The 16,756-nt window shown below is 43.2% G+C and overlaps 1 protein-coding gene across 1 annotated transcript in view; it reads right to left on the bottom strand.

The window, feature by feature from the left end:
- Positions 1-16,756, bottom strand: part of ERG (ETS transcription factor ERG) — a 64,257-nt gene that overhangs the window by 18,043 nt on the left and 29,458 nt on the right. Inside the window, exons 2-3 of the mRNA XM_059829849.1 lie at positions 15,474-15,691; positions 1,091-1,242 (exon numbers count right to left, since the gene is read on the bottom strand). Of these exons, the coding sequence (XP_059685832.1) occupies positions 1,091-1,242; positions 15,474-15,691 (370 nt within the window). The remainder of the gene's footprint in view (positions 1-1,090; positions 1,243-15,473; positions 15,692-16,756) is intronic.

Here is a 16,756-nt window from a genome sequence, read left to right as displayed (position 1 = left end):
TGTGGTCTGCTTCCAGTTAGGCAGGACACTTCATTATTCAGTGTATCACTCTTCTGTGCTTCAGAATAGAACTGTCAATACCATTGCAGAGGATACTGCAACATATTTGTCCACACATATCTTGACAAATAACTGAAATAATCACAGCTTGCAAAATTGGCCACAGTTAGTACTGTTGCATATCTTAGCAACTGAAAAACTGTAAGAATATTAAGCAACATAGCAGTAGCAGAAATGTTTCAGATAGGCACATCTCTGCTGGAGAGGAACTAGCAGCAAAACATTCCCTTCTGTTTGCAGGTTGCAGGTGTTGTGTCTACGCTGCGTATATCCAGTGGTTTATGAACAGCCACATATGTCATGATGGTCTAATGCTTTAACTTCAGAAATAGGCATGCTAATTATTTTGCAAACCGAGGCAACAAACCTTCCAGCAAAGGTTTGTTTGGAGGACAAGGCACACAGGAGTGAATGCCTTCTTGTTCAACTAACTGCTGAATCCCACAACCAAGCTTGCCAAGACTAACCAAGAATTTCTCAATTGTGCTCTTATATTGCAGTGGAGTTGTCAGTTTGCTTATTAAAATGTTTTACACTGTCCAAACTCAGGGGATAACCTAGATAAATGCTTTTCATGCACTGTTAGATTTCACAGAAGCTATTGTGTTGTTAGCATGCTGAGGGCTGGACTGCATTTGGTACTTGCAGCAATATCATGTGGTCCAGTGATCCCTTCTCTCTCCCACACACTCTGCACCCAGCTAGTCCATAGTGTTAGGAAATGGAAGTGACTCTTCATTTTGCCCACTTTAGGGTGAAATACTCCAAAAGGAGCTAGAGAAGTCATATAAGATCTGACTGTCTGTAATCAGCCAGTTCTGCTGCTGAAAGGGGAAGAACAGGTTGAGAAGGTGGCTTCACTATGATATTTCTCAGCTCGTTCTCTTAATAACCCTGGGAAATTACTGCTCTTTTCTTCCTGATCACCTGTATCACATTGCCAGTTTTCTCCAAATCTTCTTAAATAATGTCAGTAGACTTAGGGGAAATGCATTTTTTTTGCTTGAAATTTTTGTGTAGAGGGTCTAACCTGCTGGCACAATGACTCTTCGTTCATTGGTAGTCATATTTGGGGGTGGAACGTGCTTCTCTTCCATGTAGTTTCCATAGTTCATCCCAACATTATCTGAGCCGCTAACCATTTTCCCTCCTTTTGCCACGCTGCAGTCATCAGGAGAATTCCTAGACAGAGAAGAGAGGTGTGCTTCTATTATTACTCCAGTCCCTACTAATATCCTCAGCAAAGAATCACGCTGAACAAAATGGAAAAAATGAGACTCGAGCACCAGGGTCAGGCTGTCACCAGAAAACTCAGTACCTACCATCCAATGACTCTGCTGATTCCTTCAGTTGCCTCAGAAAAAATTACCAGCCTCAATGGACCAGATATTTATTTTTATTTTCAAAGGATTAGGCTCTTATGTCTCCAAACATATAAACACTAACAATTTATTTCCAGAGACTGGGTTAGAACGGAGGCTTGTTCATGAGCTTGCTGAGCCCGATGGCTGCAAGTAGCTCCACTTCTCTCTCCAAACATCTTACAGACAACTCAGCAAACATAGAGATGCACTCATTGTAAATTATGAGGGAAAAACTATTATTAGTTGTCATTGTCCAAGCCTTGGACAAGGCTTGTCCAAGCCTTGGACAGCTTCCCATCTCCACTGCTGTCATTGTTTCATGTAGGCCACGCTCAGTTGCATTTTATGTCATGCAATGTAGACACACTTCTACGTATGGCTTACAGAAAAAGAACATTTGCCAAAGCCATGATTCAAAATACCACACGCATGACTGGAAAAACCTTTCAGCTCCTGACTAGTACAGTCTCCATGGTACTGTAGTCAAGAAATGGAAATCTGCAGAGGATCTGCAACCAGACACCTCTTTAATTTTGGCTTCACTTTCTGAATAGAGTCTTTAGGTTTAACATCCCACAGAGGGTTCCCTAATGGTATTTTAATTGCATCACAGTTTTCTTTCTGGCAGACACAGACATGCTTGTCCCTTAATTTAACGTCTACAACGTGTTTCATCAGAGAGAGAAAAATTGTTACAAAAATCAAAATAAAGAACAGAGCCATGGGGAATATCTTTAGATGTAAAGAGGCTGTTTGGCAAGGGAAGGAGGGTGTTAGTTGGGTTTTGGTTTCTTTAGTGATACTACATTACTAACAAGCTTTCTTTTAGTCCTGCCATTTAACTCCTGAAACTGTACTTGGTCTTACTAAACAAGCAGCAAATCAGGTTGCAATGCTTCATTTTGGTTCCTTGCAAGCCAACTAATTTGCAGTCCAGAGAACCAAGAGACCCTCCGAGACCCAGACTCCTGGAAATGAGTGGCCCCCAAAACGTGTTTAACCCAGAGCCTCTTGCTCTCCCTAGGTTGGAAATCCCACCTCTTGCTGCAAGTGTTCGGCAGCAATGTCACTGTAAACCCACCTGCGGTCAGAATACAGGTGCTTTCCCAGAAGAGTTTTGCTATTGTTTGAGGACAAAAGATGAAGAATAATATACAGTTTGGACCACTGTCTGCTCAACATACATCAAAAGGATGTGGCAGATATTTTATCCAATGTCCAAGTGATTCGGTTGAGTTGACTGCTCAGCACTACCATGGGTCAGGAACTAATGCAGTTACAATTCTCACATGTGTGTTTTAAAAGATAACTAGCACTTGGAAAGCTGAAAAGATTTAGTATACATCTTAAATACTAAAACTAAATTTTATCAGTTTTTTTCTATGCAGTGTTACGACTAATTTTACCATATTGTGTTAATGTATATATTAAGAAAAAATTAACTGCTGATGGCTTTCAGTTTAAAAATAAAATGTAACACAGAAACCATTCAATGGGTACTGTCATCTTCTTTAGGAGAAGGAACAGGGCCTTGAATGTTGCCTGGGAAATGTTGGCTTCACATACCTCTTTCAGGTATAAAATATCTTGGGTGCTGCATAACATATTACATGTGAAATCTGCCTTGTGTAAAGGTCCTACAACTGCTTTGTCAGCCACAGCACTGAATAATAACCACAAGGGAAGATAAAATCAGCACATGGTCTTGCCTGTCATTGAGTGGTGGTGAATTTAGCCTTTCCTCTGAGAACCAGAATACTTGGGCATTATTCTCTCAGGTTTAACTTTTCTATCCCACTACATACCTCTAAATGTAATTCTGGGATACAGCTTATTTCTGTCTAAAAAGAGCTAAGCAAAACAAAGTAACTTTTTCTTTCAGATGTAAACATGTTGAAAAAGAGCTTTTGTGATGATTGCTTGTGACTGAAATGTTGGCTTTTTCTATTTACCTTTAACAAATACAAATGGCATATATGCATAAGTGAGTCTGCATACTAAATCACGTATATTTGGAAACATCATCTAACTCCTGCCCTTATACTTCTGCAGATGCCCACCCTGACTCCTAAGGTCAGTTATGTTACAAAGACAAAAGAAAGAATGATTTGGCCCATTCACTGACTTTTTAGGGATGTTTTTGGGAAACAGAGAGCTAGCAGCATCCTTTGGCCTAACTGGCACAGTTACTTTATTTTGTTTTTCTGTCAAAAGGAACTTGGGATATAGGGACATCAAAGTCTTGCTGCTGACGTGAAATATCACATCAGTATTAGCCTACACCATTTCTATGGGCAATCCTGCATTTAAAACACTCTTGTAAACACTGAACAGTAAATGATGTGAAAGATCCAGTAGTAGCACACAGCTTTTGGCAATCTGACAGGGCTTCTGAGCTGTTTTTCTGATCTGAATATAAACAGACGGGAGTGGGGAAGAAGAGCATAAATAAGTCATAACTTTTCATTAAAATCCAAAAGCAGATGGTCAAGGGTTTTGTCCCATTAGCTTACTGGGTGAACAAGCAAATCCCCAGTTCAGCAAATCTTCTAAGACCATGTTTAACTTCAAGCATGTAAGCAGCTCCGTGGGAGCTAACAGGACTACTCAGGTACTTCAAATTGAGCGTGTGCTTATGCATACCACTGAACCAAGGCTTAATTCAAATGGCTGGAATGGACTCCTACAGTATAGAAAGCAAGACTGAAAATGCAAGCAAACACTAGAAAATGGTATTTTTAGTGCCCAGAACAACAAGAGAATGATTGTCTGCAAAGGCTTTTTTTAGGACTTTCCGTGAGTCTGCTTTATTTCTGAACCACCAGGGGAGCAGGGGCAGTGGAAAAGTAGCTTTCAGAAAGCGTGCCCAGTGTAAAGGGTGCAGCTTTGCAGTGATTCATCCTCAGCTCCAGGTCTGAAATGAAACCCAAGATGTTTTTCTTCACAGCTGCATGTTATTTTTACCCTTTGTAAATATACTGTGTTACACCTGGAATTTACAAAAAAAAAAAAAAAAAAGTGGAAAGACTACGATCATGCTACCCAAGAGCACTTTGTCCAGTCCTGAGCTGATTCAGCTCTGATTGCTGATATATGTCTATTGAAGAAAGTATTTCTCCACGGGTCCTTGGACCTGCAAGCCTTGCCTTTATTCAGGGTTACTTAGAATCAAGCTGATTTGATGGTTAAATTTAGCGCCCACTCCTACTGAAGACGATTGGAGTTTTGCCAACCATTGACTCTGATGAAAGCAGATGTAAGTTCATAAATAAGTGTATGAAACACATTTTTTTCTCTTCACTATGCTACTATTTTCCCCATGTGACGTAAAACACCTGTGTTGCGTTAAAATGCAAGGTGTCAGAGAAACACAGATTAGGAATCAGCAAAATTTTACATGATCTCTGTGACATTCCCATAATATAAACCCCTCTATTTAATATTTCTGAATTTCAGAGGGAAATAAATGAGAAAAATTGTATTCTCCAAGTATCTACATAGCTTTATATGTTTATTTAATAACCACAGCTTGGATAACTTCCTTACAGAGGCTACTTATAGAAAAGAGGTCTCAGGAAAGCAGAGCAGTGTTAACGATATCTTTGAAGAGTTTTCCATGCATGGTCACCATCCAGCCCATGGCTGGTCAGGTCAGAGGACATGCTGAACTACCAGGAACTTTTCTTCTGTGAGGCTCTTGCGAACAAACCATGACACTGTCCTACAGGATACAGATCCCTCTCCTCATGTCTCCTTTCCCATTTCGTAATGCCAGTGATCTGAGAAAGAGGGGAATGGCCACAGCAGGGCTGAGATGGCCCCACCCTGTCCTTTTGTACAGGAGGGAGAGCTCCGCAAGTCAGCTCCCTCAGATAATTTGGGCCAACATACGTAAATTTATATTTAGCCAAAATGACATCATTTAAAGGTCAGCTCATATGGAGTGTATTGCAAAGCATGCTCAGGCTCATCTCCATTCACTGCAACTACTCAAGTTATTGTGAATTTGGTCAGCACTTCCCCCCCTAAAATGGTTTGTCACTGAAAAAGTGGCCGATGAAGAAGAAAACAAAACTTGCCTGCACAAATAAAACAAAACTTGTCAGCACACCTGACATACTTTAGTCCACAATATCAATTCAAAGGGCTACAAACCTGTAGCCCTACATCCTCTCCCCTGCCCCTCTCTACACCCTCTTCCTCCTCATGAGTAAGTGGGATTCATATCTGCTGAGACCTGTCACAGCAGTGACATGCAAAGAGGGGTCCTACAGATCCCCCTTTGGGTTGCTTTTTGGCAGCAATCACTGGGGACAGCCCAACCCTCCCTGATGAGAAGGAGCCCGTGCTCCCCAGCCACCAGAGCAGGAATGTGGCTGCACTAGCAGCTTTGCAGAGCCCCAGGGGCTGCTTCCCTGGCACCAATGGTGATCCCTATGGGTGCTAAGTGAGACTCTGAAAAGTGTTTTCAGTGGTGATATCAGAGGCCCCAACACGTGCTTTGACAGAGCTCGGTTTCCACCATGCACACTCATCGCCCAGCACCGCAGCTGGACGCAGCTGCCCTGCTTCTTCTGTGTGTACACCAGGCCAAGCCCTGCAAGCACACCAAGCGCTCTGCTCCTGTGCAGGCACCTGCCCTTAAATCTGCTGCATGAGCACCACCACGCTTAACCTGCTGAAAGGAAAACAGAGGTTTTATTTTCCCTTCCAAGGATTCTTGTGAAAGCAGCGCAAAAATCCCCGCAGAGGACTCCAGCATAACAGAAGCATTAAAATGCCAGAAAATGCATGTAGGTCGAAATATCCCTGGGGTGCTCACACAGGTTCTCGCGCAACTGCTTAGTGAACTGGGCTGGGGAGCTGTGTCCCCAGCAAGTACGCGAATAAGTAAATAAATGGGTGGGTGGTAAGTATTTCAGTGCTTAGCTATAACCTGAGTCACTCCCCCACCCACGTGGGGCAGCTGTGTGAGGGTGATGCTCGCCCACAGGAAAGGGGACAGCCAGGGTGGAAGCGAGCTGCAGAGGTCTGTGGAAGGGAGGGAAGCCCCTCGGGACCCACACCGCTGGCTAAAGCTGGCTTAAGCTGATGCTGAAGCCACCGTGACAGTCTGTTTATCTTTGCTATAAGGTGAGTGTCAAAAGCAGTCCTAACAAGACAAAAGGAAAGAAAAAAAAGGAAAACTGAAGTCCTCCGTGGGCCACACAGTCATGGAGGTGCACTGCTCCATGCGGGGCTATGCAGGGGTAACCAAACCTGTCTTCAACAGCCCCAAGAGATCAGGGCTGCCGTATGGCTGGGCTTGGAGTAGCCCCACGCTAACACACTCCCTCAGCATCCAAAACAGGGGCAAACAGCACTGTGTGGGGTGCACAGGGCTTGGCAGGTGAGCAGGATTGCATGGAGCCGGCCCAGGGGTCACTAGGAGATGTCACAGTGTGGCACATAGATATGCCTTCAGCTCCTTCTTCCAGTGAAAGGAGAAAGCAAACACTACGTGCCAACACATGCAACGTTGTTGGCTTTCTGTAAGCAAAACAAGAGATGTTTGTTTATTGAGTTGTATATGCAGCAGCCATTCATTTTCAATCAAACAATAACTTTTGCTAATTGAAACAATCTTTTCTCTCTTTTTTTTTTTTTTTTTGCTTAACTTCCCCTGGCTATCTTGCGGTCCACGGCTGCTTCAAGCCTTAAGGCCATCATGGCAAATTAAGGCAGTCAGCGTCTGGCTCACTAGAGGCCAGTCAAGCTATAAATATTACCAGCCTGGCTCTTGGTGTTCAGAGTGTGGAGAAACAGCTGGTTTAAGTTTGACTGCACGTTGTCATTTCTCCATTAGTGCAAACACTTCAATATTTCTTATGTGTGAGGTTGGAGTGAAGAAAGGGAAAGAAGGGAAGGGGGTCACTAAAAGCCAAAGCTAAGAAATGATGTTCTGTATATACATAATTTACAATTAGATTGCTGCCTGGGAGAAGGCTGAAGTCTGACATGGTGATAGCTAGGCCAAAGCCACAATGACTTCCCAGTTGGCCTATAACTTTCAGGACCTATTTTCTCTTGTTTTTCTTTTATTATTTTTAGAGAAATTCTATTATAATGGTAATGGATTACATTTCTCAAATTGTATTTCATTTCAAGAGCTTGTAAGACTGTTGTATTTGTGGTTTCATAAAATTTGAAATACTGGGAGACAGGGCCCTTCCCAAACCACATATGCCTTCTTTTGTGGGCAGGGATCATATAGAAAGTTAGCAAAGTAGAGCATGCCAGGCATAAACAGAAGTGACATCTTGTATGGAAACCATAATCCCCCTTGTCTGTGGAATGTCTGCTGATTTTTGTGATTAGCATTATCAGGCTGGGAGGCTGATAGGTGCAAAATGGTAAAGTCAATGATTAGCCATTTTTATTTTTCTTATTAGCCTTCTGCTTTGTCTTAAAATGCTATTCCCAAACTTTAAATACTGAACACCCCCACTGATACTACCCTGATCAAAATAAAACACTAATGATGGGGGAGAGAAGACTCATCTCCAAATGCGCTGGGTCAGAGACAACCTACCTACTGACAGTGCCTGTGCAGTGCCAGCCTGAGGGAACACCATGACCACCGGCTCTAAATGCTCTAGACGCAGTAAATACTGTACTGGAAATAAAGCAGTAATGATAGCAATAGTCATAAATAATGACAGCGATCATAACTCTTGTGGGGTCCTATGTCATTATTTGAAGACTAATTTTATATTTCACTACTCATAGGAGAGCTTTTGGTTGCTTAGCACTTTTGAAATTCTGGCTGTCCTCATCTCCCTCTTAAACTCCTGAAGCTAAGCACACAATTTAAGCATCAGTGCTCAATCCAAAATGTAACCACGCCAATCATGAATGAACACATTATCCCAAAGTGGAAAGCTTCTTAGCTAGCACCTGACAGCCCAGCAGCCCCCAAAAAGCTGCAAAAAAGTAGCTATAGTAGTGGTGAGCTGGGTTTGTTTTCCTCCTTGGCAACACGTTTGCCTCAAGAACAGAGCCAAACCATGCACACACACACACACACACACACACACAGAGGCACACATGCATGCAGGCACTAACGTTAAGCTGGTGGATTTTCAGCACAAAGAGGAACTTCTTGACGTAGTCACACGTAAAGCCCTACATGGAGAAGATCCTGAATTTGCAGTTTTTCCAGTTTGGTAGGCAGCCATTCCACCAACCACCCAGTCAGTAGGAAAAAAGATTATCAGTCTGAGATAACTAACACCACTTCTTTTTACCCAAGATTAATGTTACTTTATATAGACAGCTCCAATAAGTGCATTAGGAAAGTCATCCTCTTAAGACAGATCTCCCAGCTTTGCTGTGGACTGACATAGGGGCTGGCTCAAGCCCTGTTGGAGACAGAGGAGAGAGTCCCATTGACTGCAATGGGTTTTGGACCATGCTTGTTGTTTAGTCTGAGCTGAGGTTTACCAAGAATACCAGGGCTGCATGCCTGTGGTACGCCACCAGATGTGGAAGGGATGGCACTGAGCCTCACCCATGGGGTTGTGCTCCAGGGATGGAAAAAGCCATGCCCTTGAAAAACAAGTGATGTCAGGGTGATTACTGCAGATCAACCCTGTTTCTCCACATGTCAGACACACGCAAGGTGTGCAAATGCTGTAACTAGATCTACCAGTATCATACCACAGACTGGAGCATAATGCAGAGGTGCCTTATCTAGCTTAAAGCCTGTCAGCCCGGATCCTGGGAGCAGGATGGTTCTGTTGTGGTGGCAATACAGAGCTTCACATGGATGAATGCACCCTCCTTAGTGGCTGGGCACATCAGCCGGCGCATGGCTAGACTGCAGAAGGTACCTCAAATGCAACCCATTCAAATTTGCTGGTTTGTATAGCACAAAATAGCTACCACTTAGGAGACTTTACATCAAGGGGAAAAAGAAAAAAAAAAAAAAAACAAAAACTTGAGGTCACTTTGGACGCTGAGAAGTCCTCCTGTGTGTCAGATGCACCCGACCCAGCTAGTACAGAGGCTCTTTAATGAAAATTTAGAACAGTAACATGCAAAGAAAAACGGTAATTCCTAAAAGAGTCAGCACAAAAGATATATTCAGTGATAATTTCATGCTCAAATAGTTTTCAAGCCACAATTGGTAGCCCTTTAAACAACATTTTGCACATGATTAAATCTTAATGACAACTAATTATTTCTTGCATTTCTTTAAAACTTCTGTATCAGCCAAGCTGATGTTGGAAAACTTCTGCTGTGCTTTCACTGCAGCTAACTTTCAAAATGCTTTTTCAATGAAATCATCACACTGCTCACGGCAAGTGAAATTTATCTGTGGCCTGAGTAAGACTCTGTGTTCCACTTCAGCCTTCCTTAAAAAGATTGATTACCTACCAGTAAATGTAGTTCTTCCAAGCTACCTTTGTACAGACCCACCCATGGGCACACTGGAGTCCCGTGAGTGAGTGTATTCAGAGACCACTGAGCAATCAATGGATTTAGACGTTGTTTAAGCAGTACCCACAGCCTCATGAGAACATTTCCTCAGGACTGAATTTCACCCTAAATGCATAACATGAATTGCATTCATTCATTGTAATAGAATTGCTCATACTTAATTTGATAAAACATATAAAGAACAATAAACAGAAAAGTAAGTAACAGTATGACATACGCAATCTCCAGTTTTATGTTATAGTACTATAACAGGGCGAATCTTTTTGTCTAACTCAAGAGCAATAAATAGCAGGAAACAATATTATTACATTCAGGTGAATTATTGACTATATGGTGGCACAAAAGGTCTCATTAGATTTATGTACCTAGAAGAAATACAATGGCTGTACCAACACAATGGATTTGAAGAAACACAATTTGATAGCACCTGTGACAATCTGCATTATATATGCAACAACAGCAAGGTAAATTACAGCTTTATTTTAAACTTTTCTTGCTTTATTTAATTTAAGGTAGCCCTTATGCTATATTTTCTGGTTCTGCGCAGGAGGGTTTAGCTTTAAAAATACTGTTATTGTTAAAGAAAACTGTGTAGCTAACCCCTCTGCAGCACACTGGAAATAACCCTGTCATTTCATTCTAATGTTATTTCTTTGGTATTCACAGGAATGCCATTTTTGGGACTGTTACGTTTTGAGATTTAATGTAGGGCAATTACAGCCAAAGTATATCTGGGGAGAGTCCTAGCAGAGTGAGTATGTTTCTGCTTTGAGTGGGTACTTAATTGTTTATGTGTAAGAGGTTTAGTATACTCCTAAAATTTTATACCTCCTTCCAGATGACAGAGTATATGGCCAGGAAGCAGCCTAACACAGTGAGAAGGGAGAGCCGGAGAGCAAAAAATCAAAAAGCTAACATTCTCTGGTTACCACTTTGTGGGGTCTGGTACCCTGTTTTGCATCCTCTTTACACCATATTATTCACACCCAGGCTCCCCCGTAGGAAGACGATCACCGAGGATACTCTGGAGATCCTACAAGTAGTACTTCTGTGGCTCTGCAGTGTGGCTGTGGTATTTTAGACTCCTTTGGGATAACCCAGATTTTAAAATGGGCGTAAACAGAGAAGGTACAGTTTTACTAAAAATGAAAAGCAGCCCCAAGCTCTACAGCTGCTGCATGTGTTAATTTTGAACATACGAAGCATTTTTAAGAACTGAGCATTTCATTCAAGGAAATAGATTTATGGACAGCAAATGAGCAGGGTGGGGAAGGCTTCTGCAGAAAAGAAAAGCAAAGTAGCCTACAGAATGGCAGGGTACCACTAATCTGCACATATATATTGTGGCTGATATTATGTATGTGACGAACAGCAGATAACGTGTCAGGAAACCAGTGAAACACCAATATGCAAATGGCAAAGGCCTAGCGGGACTTCAGGAAGGAAAAATGGTTTTCAGATTTGTAGGAGATGCAACTATCACACTGACCTGTAGTGACTTCTGTATTGACAGTACTAATCAATATATCAGAATATTTGTTATGATTATTTAGCAATAACTCATTACTGATAAGTAATTCCATTTTATGCAAGGCTTGAGTGATACACACTTTTTTCTACAACTGGCAGCATTACAATTCCCAAAGTATTAACTCTCTATATATTACATACACACATGTATATACGTTTTAGAAATGCCCTAACATATTTATATTCGTTACTTGGCAATGTCAGTTCTCCATTAAAAGTGTAATATTAAAATCTATTTTTTCAGGCATGTGTTAGGCCTTATAAAATAATAGTTTTCTGATGAAATAAAAAGTGTATGTTAATTACAATAATGATTTTTTATTTGTCTGTTAAGTATAAGCATGCTATATATGCATGAAAATTTTTTTGTACTGTTAATATATTCTTATCTTTGGTAGTTTATAAGTGATTTTTCTTTGTTTATTTTTCAGCATAATGTCATGTCTTAGGAATTGCAGTGAAGTATGAATTTTCCTTGTTTTCTCCAGTTAGCAGCTCCGCATTGCTCTGTAATTAGGGGAGGCTTTCAAATCCAAGATTAATAAATGAAACTCTCTCTCCAATGCTGCAGGTTATTTTTAATTCAATACAGAAATAACTACATTTCTTCCCATTATATTTTCAGCCAGAATGTGCCCTTTAGAAAACCAGTGTTCTGATCAAAAATGTTTTGCAGTTCAGAGCAGTAACTTGTACAGCCTCTTCTGGCAGCGTAGCCCGTGTGCCAGCTCACACGCTGGTTGATACCGGGAAAGAATGGCCACTGCTGAGCTGTTCACTTCCTAATGACGGCCACATTAAGCACCTCTGAGTGATGCTGTGCAGAGAAAAATGAAGAACTTATTCCTCATGTGCTCCTCATCTCATTTGCACTAAAGTCCCAGTCCTAATGATGGAGTAGGTAGACCTAATGCTATTTTTTTAGAGAGGAGGTATACAAAATTTCTTCTCTTCATCTCTTTACTTCTGTAATGGTGGTAAAGGTGGTCAGGATGGTACAAAAGTGTGTCACTGGGGTTCCAGATACCTTGGCAACTCCTGGCTGCCACCTCTTTATAACAATTAACAGTTCTGCTGGAAAAGCATGAATCAAAATTATGCCTTGTGACAAATCAAAAAAGATTGATTTAAAGACAATTCCAAGATTATATATCCTTGCAAAAGTAGATGCCTTTTCTGCTAGTAACAGTGCGGACCATATGCACAAACATTTTATGCAGCTAGTGTGAAGACCAGCGTACATCTGAAGGAAAGTAGATACCTCTCTTTGCAAAGAGCAACTCAGGCAGCCTAAACCAGTGGCCAGTTCCTGTCTATTGTCTGTGCAGGTATAGCCTAAGTATCGCCCTCAGTGATTCAATGCATGCACACACTGATAGAAAATGGCATAAAGGAAGGAGAAGCGATAGGTATTATGAAGTTATGTCCAAACAGCCTGTTTAATTCAGGGCTTCTGAATGCTTATCCGGGCCTGGAAAGTATTCTGAGTTCACTTATATAAGGTGAACATACCTTAGATTTGGGAGATACAGCCAGCGAGCCCCCCCAACCTGAGTGCATGCCCCCATCCACCAGGCTGTAAAATATGCTGAAGACGAGCCCGCCCTGTCCTGCCTGCTGAAGTCGGGCTGCCAGGCAGGCAGCAACACATGAACTGCGGGTTCAGGCGAGGGTCCCAGCCCTGCAGCTGGGACGCTATGCTCTGGTGGCTGCGCTGTGGTTCCCCGCTCCCTGGGTTACTTCTGTTTTTATCCAACGACAGCAGGAGAGAAGCAAAGGCACTGAGCACAGGATCTCTCCCAGCTGCATGGCCAAAACCACATCCATCCACAACGACACTTTCAGGCCTCTCTGGATAGCAAGGCAGGGCTCGGCTGCCGCTCCAGGCACCCCGCAATAGCAGGGGTGCCTCAGGCTGCCCGGCTCTCTCTGGACCAAGGCAGCCCCTGCAGAAGCCAGGTACTTTAGTGCTTGGAGTTGTCTGTGTTCCCAAATCAGGGCTCTTACCAGTCTCTACTGGTTTGGGGCATGCTGGTGTGTGACAGCACATTTTCTACACCATGCTCTCACCCACAGGCTATACGGGTTTGCCTGGAGACCCAATTTAGCTGATCTGACTATGGACACGTATTTGGGTCTTGGTAAGGGTCCTAGAATCTTAAATCAGAGTATAATCCTTACCAGGGTTGCTAACAAGGATTAGACAGGACAAGGTTTCAGCTAATAAAAGATGGTATTACTGCCTACGGTTTTGTTCTTAAACCATCACAGCAACAGCCAAATACCTGTGATTCACAAACTGAGCTCTAATATTCAGGCTAGTTACATATTTCAGGAATCCAAGACAGCAAATTTGGGATTCTGGCTTGATTATTTAAAAAATGTGATTGACCAACAATTTCAAATGGATCTGTATCATCTAGACTCTTCCTTAAGGTCTGGGAGTATGTCAAAGTAGGAGTTTGTGTATGACTGACTTTAGTTGTATATAACATTACAAATTATTACCACTAATCTCAGCAACAATTAACACTAATTTTCTACTCGAATGTACTTCATGGAATTTACACTGAGAAAAACTGTGATCATATCTCTTACAGAAATGCCAGCACAAATACTCAGAGGTAATTTTTGGAAGCAGGTGAAACTGGTTTTGAATCAATACTCCATTTGTGATTATATCTGTGCATTTGCTTGGCACAAAAAAAGAAAAAAACCCACACGCTGAAATTGATTGTGAATAAGTTCTGAATAAGTAGGTTTACAAGAAGACTTCCCCTAATTCTTTGAAACTTCAGTTCACCGTTCATTTCTACGTATCTCAAATCTTTGACTATTCACTGGAAATTCTCATTTGACTTCAGCACAATTTCCATCCTTACCAGTGAAAAGTGTAGGTGTGATAAGCTGTCAAACCACTTTGCCCTGCTTGTGGTGCTCATCACATTAGCACAGCAAGTGTGAACAGTAACCACAGTGCCCATGGCTGATGCTGGGAGATGAGATTAGTAGGCAGGTGTTTGTGACAGAGAGATGTGAAGCACAGTTTTCACTGGTACATCACCAACAATTGTGAGCAACCGACTCTCTGGACCTCTGCCCTTCGGCAACACCAAAGGAAAACTGTTTTGACAGACAGGCATTTTAAACAGGAAAGCACTTGTTTGGATAGTTTCCTTGGAAAAAAAAAAATCTTCATTGTGCTTTTTCAGATGGAAGAAATCCCACAGAGTGCTCCTATGCTTTGGAGAGCTACCAGTCAATATCCACAAATCCACTGCATTACCCTTTCAACTTAATTGATACAATACTCCTTCACAGCAACATCTATAATATAAGTCCTGAGACATCAATTAATACACTGACACGCTGTTGAGCTGAGTAATTTCTTTTCCTGTTCCCTTCTACTCCCCTGCTTGCCTCCATACATGTGCTCTTTCCTGAGCGTGAGCTCTTCTTACATCCAACTCCATGGTTATGCTTCTTGGCACTGTGTTTACAATAAATATAAAAGTAAAGATCAATAGTTCACTCCCACTGAGTTACAAGAATTTACTTGCTATGCTTCTCTGTTTGGTAATATTTAGAGCAAAGGCAATTGCCCAAATTACTGTATTTTGACAACTTCCATCGAGTGTTAAATCACGTATGCCATACCCTTAGATGGATCAATGGTGCTGCCCCAAACTACAGCAAACACATTTTGCTAACTTTAGTATATGTTCTTTCACCCAGAGCGCAATTCAAATTCACATACAAAATTATCCACAATCAGAATAAACACAGAAAGGTGTTGCACAAGCTCATGAGAAGACTGAGCCTGTAGCATCATTTGAGACCCTCCATAACATCTGAATGGGGCTGGCAGGTGTGACTCACAACATATGGAAGAGCTGTAAGCTTCTGGGACAGCAGCTGGTGGCTAGGTGGGATATCTTGGGGCATCTAAAATGGTGCTAGATTCACAGATGTAGACAACTGAGCTATACCTATCACAAGAAAAAGTGTACTTGAGCACGGTAACACTGGCCTTATTACCTTGACCCGTTAACCTGGTTTGGGTTACACTCCATCTTGATGGTGACTCTGGCTGGGGGCTGCGATAACCAGTCTTGCTGGGGAACACGTGGACTCATCTTTGATGTCTGCCCATATTCACTGGAGGAGGAGGCCGTCATCTCTGTCTTTGCAAGGTGGGGCGATCCGTAGGTGCACTCGAACAAGGACTGGTCTTCACTCACCACTGATAACGCTTCCTGCAAACCCGAGAAGAGAAGTCAGCACGACCGTGTTTCGGAGCAGACATTACAATATACCCCAAGGCAAAAAGAACTTGTCCATCTCACGAGAAGACGAACAGCTGGTCACTTGCTTAAATGCTCATTACTTTTTAGGCACACCACTGCTCTTGGTGGAGTTGAGGACTCATGGTGCCAGACACGTCTTCAGCGTGTGGTGGGAGGACAACCTCTCCCCTGAGGAGACCCTTCCCACCAGTGACTGAGAAAATGCACAGACACATGCTACCAAATGCTTAGGAATTGCTGGGAGGGAGGAGAGGGCAGGACGGGCAGCAAAGCTTGGGCCTCTCAGGTCCCAGGTAGGGATGCAGAGGGCTAGATCTGCTGGGGGCGTAAGCAAGCTCCCATTGCTGCTTGAACTGCCCCTGCAAGAAGCAACTGAAAGCCGTGCCTTGCTGACTCACTGGGAGCTCCTCTTCCTTCCTCTGGGACTGAGGCCAAGTCCCTTCTGGACAGGGAGCCAAAACACAGCTGGGCACAACCTCTCATCCAGGGACCTTGCTCTTTCTGCCAGCATCCACTGCCAGCTTCGGCGGAGGTACCTGCCACCAGCCCCAAGAGGACACTGTGACCACCAGCCGCCTCTCGCTCTCTGACGGCAACCCGGCTGGCTGGGCGTCCCGCTCCAGCCCTGTGGGAAGGGCTTCCCCGACCACCTTCCCTCACCATGGCAGCACTGCGATTACAGCCCTCGAGGGCAGCAGGGTTCGCCAGGCCCCTCAGCAGCAGGGCAGCTGCCATCGCGGCTGGCTGGAGACTGGACAGACACCAGAGGGAGTGAAGGCCACCCTCTCTCCCCACTGCCACACACTCACATCAGCACAAAATCCTTCCCCACATTATCTGGAGCCGAGTCATGGGAGTGTGGCGGTGCCCAGGCCTGGCTCAGGCAGGCAACGTGTCCGCCAGGCCCATCGGGAAGCCATGGGAAGGGCTGATGCTGCTGGAGGGACCCGTCCTGCCTGAGCCGAGGCTCCCTGGTGACAGGAGTCGGTCTGGGCTCCCTTACTCCTGCTGGCC

The sequence above is a fragment of the Gavia stellata genome, chromosome 1, assembly GCF_030936135.1.
Source record: "Gavia stellata isolate bGavSte3 chromosome 1, bGavSte3.hap2, whole genome shotgun sequence".
In the NCBI taxonomy this organism is placed as follows: domain Eukaryota; kingdom Metazoa; phylum Chordata; class Aves; order Gaviiformes; family Gaviidae; genus Gavia; species Gavia stellata.
Note: the sequence above shows the minus strand (reverse complement) of the source record. Positions and strands in the feature narration are given on the sequence as shown.